The 10,170-nt window shown below is 36.7% G+C and overlaps 1 protein-coding gene across 23 annotated transcripts in view; it reads left to right on the top strand.

The window, feature by feature from the left end:
• The window catches only part of LOC136828730 (uncharacterized), a 560,019-nt gene that overhangs the window by 460,744 nt on the left and 89,105 nt on the right, over positions 1-10,170 (top strand). For 10 of the 23 annotated variants that reach the window (XM_067086887.1, XM_067086896.1, XM_067086893.1 and 7 more), the window contains one exon: positions 8,180-8,215. The exons of the other annotated variants lie outside the window; for them this stretch is intronic. In XM_067086887.1, coding sequence (XP_066942988.1) covers positions 8,180-8,215 — 36 coding nt within the window. The remainder of the gene's footprint in view (positions 1-8,179; positions 8,216-10,170) is intronic. 23 annotated transcript variants of the gene reach the window in all.

Here is a 10,170-nt window from a genome sequence, read left to right as displayed (position 1 = left end):
TTGAAATTAGCAGAGGGGTAGATGCTTTGTTCCACGGTGTGTGGTTTACGTTGTTCATTATTAAACTGTTTTACCCTTTCTTAGAATACCGACGTATACTTAAATACACATACGAGTGTATATACAGTATATATATGTATATATATATATATATATATATATATATATTTATTTGTATGTGTGTATATATATATATGTACTGTATATATATATATATATATATATATATATATATATATATATATATATATATATATATATATATATATATATATATATATATATATATATATACACTGTGTGCGTATGTTGAAATACTGGCATAAAAAGTTGAAGCCTTCAAGAATTGCGAACAATGGGTATTGTGGAAAATGAGAAGGTTCAGAAGTTTTGGTTCTATGGTCGACTTTTGAAATGCAAAATATTCCATAGAAACCGCGTTCTTTTAATTAAGAGCACAATGTTCTAACATTTTATTTCATGTGTAACTCTCTCTCGCTCTCTCTCTCTCTCTCTCTCCTTTTTATGAGGAATGTGCCAAGGTCAGCTTATTTCTGGGCTCTTGTACTAATTGACACTTTTACCATTTATATTTCATATTATCACTGCAGATTTCACCTGGTGGCTTTACTTTTTATGAGGTTCCAACATTGTTCTTCATCCTGTTACTCTGTGTTTTAGCAGTTCTTCCCATTGTTCTCTGCCGGTAGCCAATCAATATTCTCGTGCAGATAGCCCGTACACATCCATCGAGACGGCGCATGCTTCGTTGTTTGATAGAATGGAGCCGGTTTCCACTCTTTTACTTGCTGTCTGTTCGTTTTGGTCACCTTAGCCCCTTAGCGGGTTAAATTTCACTCTCCAGTTGTGGCAGTGACCGTTGTTGTAGTGACGCCAAGGAAGTAACGATCAATATGTCAATTTCTCAAGCCAGCCATATGATTGTGGATCAGTGTGAAATGGGCAGATTACTTGATGAATGAATAAATAACGATAATAATAATAGTTATTCGTGTGTGGTTTGTTTGAAGTATATTATTAAGAATGTACAATTATTTTTATAGGTTTTTATGATAAAAAACTGCATAAGGAGAGTATTTTTGTATTTGCCAAAACTTGGGCATTCTTTTTATAATAATAATAATAATAATAACGACAAAGTGCCTCCTCAATTGTTCTTTATAACTGTTCTACGTTTATTTCAGGAGGAATCCTCGATGCCAAAATCATTCTGTTTTTCCTTTGAGAAATACAAGAGCGTTTTTAAGGAGTGAAACATTTTCCCCTCGGATTCAGACCATCTTTATTCTTTAGTTTTTACTCTGGTTTTTATGCCGAAGAAGGAAGTGTGCGTGTTGTGGAACCCGACTGCAATTGGGTTTTTACAGTTCCTTCTTCATTTTTCTAAATTTTTTCTTCCGAAAAGAAAACTAGAGAAGTGGAGTATGTGAAATTTTGCCAATTATCACCATTATTATCTGAATATATATATATATATATATATATATATATATATATATATATATATATATATATATATATATATATATATATATATATATATATATATATATATGTATATACTGTATATGTATATATATATTATATATACTATATATACTGTATATATATGTATATATTTGTATATATATATATATATATATATATATATATATATATATATATATATATATATATATATATATATATATATATATATTATATATATATATATATTAACTTTTATCACATACACAATTGTTCTGTGCATTAGTAGAATTACTAAAAAGGACCTCATTCAAACTGGATGGTATTTAATGGAGTTTTTATTCAAAAGTTACAAGCTTTCTTGGACAAACAGTCCACATTATCAAGTATCCGTACGGATACTTGATAATGTGGACTGTTTGTCCAAGAAAACTTTTGAATAAAAACTCCATTAAATACCATCCAGTTTGAATGAGGTCCTTTTAGTATATATATATATATATATATATATATATATATATATATATATATATATATATATATATATATATATCAGTCTGTAAACGCGTTCTAATACCCACAGTGATATCTTAACTCCGCAATTTGATCGCTCCTTGTTGAATAAGCTTATAATTGCAAGCCTTGGATCAACAGGACATGAAGAAGCCATACTTTCCGTGGATGGATTCGAACCCACGCACAGTAGGCTAGAGTGATATTTACCTAAACCAAACCGCTGACGGTATGTTTCTTCATTTGTTTCCCATTTGGATCCAAGTTCTGTTGTAGAAAACCTGATGTTCCTTAAAAAACAGCAGCTTGGGACTTGAATACAGTGGTTGATAAGGGAAGATGAGAAGACAGATGCTTCTCTCCGTGTATCTTGTTCATTGCAGTAACCTCGCCATTTTGCAATCGATACGCGTCAGATTTTCTGGAATCTGTAGAAAAGGGAGGTTGGAGGAAATTCTCGGAGATTTCTCAGTGGCACTGCAATCAAAGTCCATATCCTGGAATTTTCTCTCTCTCTCTCTCTCTCTCTCTCTCTCTCTCTCTCTCTCTCTCTCTCTCTCTCTCGTTAAGATGTTAGGATGATTTTATCTGGGTTTACAATTTAGTTTCTATCATTTAGATATTTATGTAGTGTATTGAGATGTTATGACTTAATATTTACATTCATGGCTCTTTATTAATGACGAATTTTCGCTTGGTTTAATTTACCATTGAAGGCTCTTATATAGTTGCTAAGACATCTTTCATGTTGTTTCGGTGGCGTTATTCGATTAAAACTCAATGATTATATTTAGACGAGACACAAAGATTCTTTATATCCTTTACTGAAGAGCGTCTTCAGTCAAACCTTCCTACATTTCTGAGGGCGAATGCAGTTTGGTATGAAATACGTGCACATACAAAGGAGTCCTGTTCCCTTCGAAAACAAACAAATAAATAAACGGACGTAAGAAACTCACAATTGCATATGAGTCAGCGCTCTCTGCTTCTCTTTGGCAGCAACTTCTTCACTTCCAATGCCATAGGATAATTCGTCTCTCCCATCTATGACAAATAGTTATATATATATATATATATATATATATATATATATATATATATATATATATATATATATATATATATATATATATATATATATATATAAAACGTGTTTTTTTGTGTGTGTAAGCGCTTGGCTCACATTTGCTTGGGCCATGGATCGCACTACTCCTATTGCCTACTAGTCCACCCAGCTGTAATTAAGCGCTAGGGTCTGCTGGGGTCAAGGAAAGGGCATGGGCTTGCAACCTCACCCTTCAAGAATTCTGGGAAACCGGAGGGCTTTACCCTTCTGGCGCTACACCCTTTAATGGGAAAGTATGCTCTTGGCTTCCATGCAATCTCTCAGACCATGGATAAGACAGTGATTCAGCTAAAGGGAGCTTAGGACAGAGGTCAGTTCTGCTTTTATCCTTCCAAAGGAAGCTACCTTAAAAGAGATATGACTGTAGTCCAACGAGAATCTGAGGAACGAAATACCTAAAAATGATTGACGAATGTGGGTTTCGTGTTCGTTAAAGGTGAGTCAGTGGATGGCGTCTATTTTTACGTCTTTTATTCTGCCCTGTCCCCGCTCCGACCTTTGCCAAAGGTTCAGAGAACTTGGGCTCTGCGCTTTGTTGTCAGTATGTGCTCATCTGTCTGTCTGTGTCGCTTTAAGCGTAACATTTACGTTAAAAAGAAAACGGCCCCTTTGTCCTTCTCGTCGGAAACTTCGGACTCCCATTTACGTAAACCTGGGTGCATTAGCTACCAGTGGGGCGGTGACGAATTTTTTAAGGGTTGAGATGTCAAAAGCAGATAAAGCTTTCTTTTTCAGTTGGTGTAGGAGGAACAGACACACACACACATACGTGTGTGTATGTTTGTATGTACCGATTTCTTATTTTTAGATTCCCCCAGCATGGGAGAATCCTTAGCAAAACAAGAAATAGTACCATTAAATTTCACATGCTTCCTATGCAAAGATTTCTGTCGTTAGGTAACTAAACGGAACACTCAAGAGCAGTGCTTCAGTTGTCCGTATATTCAGTTTGCTTCTCAATTCTTATCTAGAGTGCGCTCTGCCTACCTTCTCTCAGTGTGACCGTATTGCTGTGCTAACCTCTAGACAAATCTCATATCACACACACACTACTCAGTAGTGCTTATGGTCAGAGTCTTCATTTTCTCTTCATTCGTATTTAGCATCCACACTTTACTTCCATAACAGAGTGTTGGCACAACAGACCCCGTATATATCCTAATTTTTGTTACTGTGTGCAGTCCTCATTCTTCCAAACCCTTCTCTTGTCTTTAAAGGCCTTTGTGAATCAGCTATATCTTTCTTCCAGCAGCCATACTAACAGTAATTTTTCCATTTTTTTCTCTTTCGTGTAAATTATTTTCAAAACTCTTATGAACACGTTCAGACTCTTTCGTTACTCTGTTTCGGTTACCTTCAGAACCTAACCTAACTTATTTCAACCTCTTATTAACACGTGCAAACACTTGCAAACCCTTTCGTCACTCCGTTTTCAATTTCAGATTGCACTTCTTTCTGTTGTGTTTTTAGTAAGCATTACAGGCTAAATAGTGTTGCCTAACAAGTGCCATTAACTTGGGGTATTGGTGCATTGTGTCCCTAGGTAAAGGTCGCGTATTGATGCATTGTGTCCCTAGGTAAAGGTCGCGGGAGGGAATGCCCATATTGTTGTTATTAAAGTAGTTTAACCAGACCACAGAGGGAATGCCCATAAAATGGTAGATGAGCCTCGTCCTTGCGCTGTTCTTATACTCTGCAGGTCTCTAGCAAATAAAGTAGCATCTTCTCCACTTAGCTTGGGATATAAGGTTGGCAGCCTCATACTCTGTAATCAGTTAAGGGGGCTCTTAGTAGTTTATTGTTGACTGTGGTGTAGATAGCCTACACTTCACCAGTACTCTCAGCTGGCGTGAATAGTGTGAGGTAACAAGTTGGATAGCTGAGCTCATTTTCGCTTTTAATGTTTATGGTGAGTAAATCTCACTCCTCAGCATTTGGTAATAAGAATCAGGTTGCGATTTGCTAAGGAACTTTGATATTATGGAAAATTTGTCCAGAAAAAATATTAATTAATATTATGATCACTGAAATTATGTAGTTCAGTAGCCATGAAATTAGTAACGTATTTGGAAATACGGCATTTTCCTTCTTTAAATAAAGACTCGCGTTTAGATTGAATATTAAGGTAAAGTTACATAAGAAAAAGTTCAGATATACGCACTGCCTCAGTATCTAGCGATTTCAAGAATGAACCTTATTTTTGTATCGTTTTATTTCTCCCACGAAGATGGTGAGTTTTTTTTTGGGAGGAAAAAACTAACAGATTTGCAATTAATACATATTTCCCGGTTTATGTCCATTTGAAGCCCTTATTAAAATGAGGCCTTAACGAAATCAAGAATTACCAAGGGTGACTGATATATGAGAGAGAGAGAGAAAGAGAGAGAGAGAGAGAGAGAGAGAGAGAGAGAGAGAGAGAGAGAGAGAGAGAGACGTTGGGATGGAGGATGGGAAATGCTAAGACACAATCAACCTGCCCCTTCATTTGTCCATTTTCTAATATTTTGCAAATCAATGAGGCTTCGTGAATCTTGAAGCCGTTGACCCCTCTCCATGAAATCGTCTCATTTAGTTCGTTCTGCTTCCTCGATCAGGGCACATGGAAATCACGTTAATGAGATGAACTTATTTGATGAAAGCAAATTAGCCGTTACCCCATTCCCTTATCCCTGAAAGATAATAACTTCAGAAGATTGTACGAAGTCCGGGGGACGAACAGACATCCTGAGGGATGTTTGAGGGATGTTTCATCTGTGTCCCATGCATACAAAATGAATATTTTGCGTTAATGGGAAACGATATCCATTGGACTTAGAGGGATTTGATAATCAGTTGGACTAATGTATGTTAGGCCTAGAGCCTAGCGACATTTCGGTTTTTTTTTTAGAGGCCAAGATAGGAAGTGGATCATATAGGCTTGAAAATATTTCTCGAGCTGCGAAGAAGTTACCCATAAGCCAAAACGGCAAGGAAAGTCGACCGTAAACGGTCGAATCGAAGTCAGTGGACCTGAGGGTATACCGGAGAAGAAAAAGGGAACACGCTTTATATAGTTTCTCTCTTTTGTACGTAGACTTGGAAGGAGATACAATGGCTTCTTCGCTGGCCTTGGAATTGTTGGAGCCTCGACAACTAAAACGTTGGAACGGTGGCAGCTGTGGAATACAAATCGTCTGAACAGTGATGCTCACGTTTTCGAAGTTTGGGATTGTAGGATGGATGAGCTGCTCTGAGATGTATGAACTTGATCAACCACGCCTAAACGTACTGTATGTCTGTATAGCATATATATATATATATATATATATATATATATATATATATATATATATATATATATATATATATATATATATATATATATTTATATATATATATATATATATATATATATATATATATATATATATATATATATATATATCTCGTATATATATGTGTGTGTGTATGTATGTAACTTGAAGTTCTCATTCGAAACGGACTCACGTAGACAAGGGGAGATAAAAGGCCGGTGTTTTAGAAAGGAAAAGAATTTACAAACATTTTGCCTTTCCCCTATAAAAAGAAGTCGACGCTTTCCTTTTGAAGGGGAAGCATTGAATGCGTAGGCTACAAAACGCCTTAAAAGAACATAGAGAACATCTTGGGTGATGCAAAAATAAAACATTTTTGATAGTATGTCCAGTATTGAATCACTGGAGTTATGAGTAAAGAAAAACTTGCGGGAAAGAAGGACCTTTTCAAGAATAACGCTCAAATAGGCTATTCACGGTGGGTTTCTAATTGGGGGAGGAGTGGCTATAGCTTTTAGCAGGGGGCTGATATACCTGAAGGTTAAAACGGCGAATTGTGGAACTGGCCACCATTGTTAGTTGGGGGATGGATGACCCCGTAGCTCATTTTTATTGAGAGAGAGAGAGAGAGAGAGAGAGAGAGAGAGAGAGAGAGAGAGAGAGAGAGAGAGAGAGAGAGAGAGAGAGAGGTGGGGGGAAGGAGAAATTTGGCTTTGGAACAAGTTAGGGGCCGTTTACCGGGTCCCATTCCCTCCTCTCTCCCCACTCCCCTTCCCTTTGGGAAAAAGAGGGGGGGATAGAAAACCTGAAGCAGTTCATGGAGGCGGTCTTGTCCGTCGTTCTCGAAATAGTCCGAATCATTTTAGACATCTTCCAGAAAAAAAGACGGGTAATCATTTGTTTGAATAATCGGGAGAATAATTGAGTAGGGAGCTATTTGAGTTCCATATACTATGGATGGTGTTTGATCCCCCTTCTCTTTTTTTTAAACAGGTATTTGTACCTCATTTTCCTCGTAATTCCCCCTATCATTTTTCTTTTCCTTATTTCCTACAAGTCTTTACGTTTTTACTCCCTTCATCTGTATTTGAGAATTTGTTTGACTCTTCAGTACCATAGGGTTTTATGTAATGCTCTACTAAAAGCACAAAATTGATGGGAAAAAAGTGTATATTTGGTCCCATTGGCTATAGCTCGTCATTATGGAAGCTATTTCGCTCTCTTAACACACTGGGAACGGTTCTAGGTTTTTGCGTGGTTGGGTTTGAAGGAGGTTTAATGAGTTTGGAGAAGGATTCTTTCTTTCATAATGAGTTTCATAACAAATGGTTTTAGGATGAATTGATAAGAATAAGTAACTTAAAAGTTCAGTGTTTCATTTTCAAGTTTGAGTGAGATTCCAACCAGCAAAATAACAATTCAGAATAATTTTATTACAATTAAGATTGTTTATTGTAAGCTTGTGAATGTATGACAGTTTCTGTATAACGGATATTTAAAAAAAAAAAAAAAGTTATGAGTGGGTTAGCCTACCGTTATCAACATTTTTTTCAGGTTAGAATATTGCTTAGTACAACATTATAAAATGACATGAACTTTTCCTTAAAGTGAAGTATGAACTTGTTTTCTAATTTTACAAAGCCGTAAGTCATTTTTCCTCATGAGCTGTGATATTGAATTTTTTAACTCAATAAATCTGGACAGCCAGTGTCAACGAATTTAACAGTATGGCCCCCTCCCCCTTATACCCCCCATATAGCCAGCCGAGGAGGAAGGAGAGTCGGATCCGTATCGGGTATGTATGGCACGAGCATGGAAATATTAAAAAAAAAAAAAAAAAAAAAAAAAGGAACCCCCTTCCCCTTTCTCCCCCTTCCTTTTTTTCCCTTCGCATCGGTGGAAAAAATATAAATAAAATTATCCCCGCCATTGACGGAGACCATTTCTAATTAAGACTCCTTTGTTGATGTGGCATGTACCCCCCTCCCCCAAGCCGGGTCTCACCTCCTCCTCCTTCCTCATCCCCCTCTCCCCTGTCGCCCACCCCCCGTTTACCAATCCTCGATAAGTTGCTACCCGGAGAATTTTTCATACGTTCCCTTATATTGCCTTTTAATATTTTTTTCTTGATGTTCATTTTTGTGTGTTGAGATGCATTTTTGAGCTTCTTTCTGTCTTTTTTAAGCCTTTTCATCGTTACTTTTACGGCATGTAAGAGAGTAGAGTTAAAAATGTCCGCCCTGTTCAATTTTGACTTCAGTTGTGATGCTATTTTCGAATCGTGCGTTCTGTGACCGGAGTCCGTTCGTTCCCAAACATATTTCAGTGTCGTTTTATTAATAAATTTATTAGTGGCTACTCTTGGTTTCATTTGAATTTGTTCTTGGTAAGTGTATGGACATATTTGATGGGAAATTAGTTTACTTCCTGTGGTATGTATATCGCTTGTTTTTGTAGTGTCTCTCTCATCTTTTGCAAGTTTTTCTTGTAAACTGTGGACGCCGCAGTTCTAAGTCTCGTTAGTTTTTCAGTGTTTACGTATGTTTAATTAGAAATGCATTCCTTTTTGTTATTGACCAGTTTATATGTGTACGTCTTGAAGTGGACGAGGAGTCATCGTGTTTGCATGAAGTAATGTTTAATGTTGTTTATCAGATGTGGCATTGTGTTTTAAACTAAGACTGACGCAACGCTTATAGTAACGTAGGAGAATTGTGAGAACCAGGATTCCTAACGCGGGTGAGGTAGCGCATTTCAGACACAACTCTTAAATTTCACCATGCCTCGTATGACTTAATCAGCAATTTGGGTATCTGGCATTTACTCGAATTTTGTGGGCCGATGCCATGTTGGAGAAGGGCGCACGGCTAGCATTCTCGTCTCAGAGTACATGCTTAACACCGTAAAGGTAGCACTCTCGTGAACCATTCCTCCTACGGAAAAATGACGCTCTGAAAAATTAGTTATTATAGTAACCATTCCGTCGAAAGTGATGGTGATATAAGAGAGAAGTGGGACAATAATTCGTTGATAGTAAAATCCACGTTTAGACATTTCAGGCAAACAGTCTTCATTCTGCTTGTTTAACAGGCAAGCAAGTGGCGAGAGATGACCATAGGCGGGATTAACAAGTAGATTTTCGTCCAGATCTTCAAGTACGTTGTGTATCGCCCAAGTTATGGAACTAGATTTCATCTTTCCAGGCACTTGATATGGACTAATGTCTTTTAAAGTAGGATAATTAAATGTTTTAGGCTAAATGGAAAGCAAGCTTGCACAGTACACATTAACCAATATGTGAAAAAAGACAACTGAGATTGGAACATAAAGGAAGCAATAACCATTACAAACTGGTAAATAATACATGCGTGCGTATATATGCATCAGCAAATGACGCTCTTTCTGACACAAGAGCAGAATCGTTTCTGCCATAAGCAGGTATTTTCCTTCTTCAAGAGAAACACACGTACATTTGATACAATCCATTTTATGTATTTGTTTATCATTTTGAACATTTTTGTTCCTCGTATAATTAATTACTTGCTAGTTTTCAGTAGGCATAGTTCGAGGACTGTAACCTGAAAGCCATAGGCGTATCCCATTTCTACAACTGAAAACTGTTTAGCCCTATTCAAGAAATTAGAGGAAAATTTTTTCCTGCATTTTGCATTTCTCGTAATTAGAGAAGGATATCGAAAGCCAAGTGTGCCTTAGTTACTCAGAAATGCCAGCCCTTGGCGTCAAGATGGC

This window comes from Macrobrachium rosenbergii, chromosome 43 (genome assembly GCF_040412425.1).
Source record: "Macrobrachium rosenbergii isolate ZJJX-2024 chromosome 43, ASM4041242v1, whole genome shotgun sequence".
Lineage (NCBI taxonomy): Eukaryota > Metazoa > Arthropoda > Malacostraca > Decapoda > Palaemonidae > Macrobrachium > Macrobrachium rosenbergii.
This window is presented reverse-complemented; position numbering and strand designations above follow the sequence as displayed.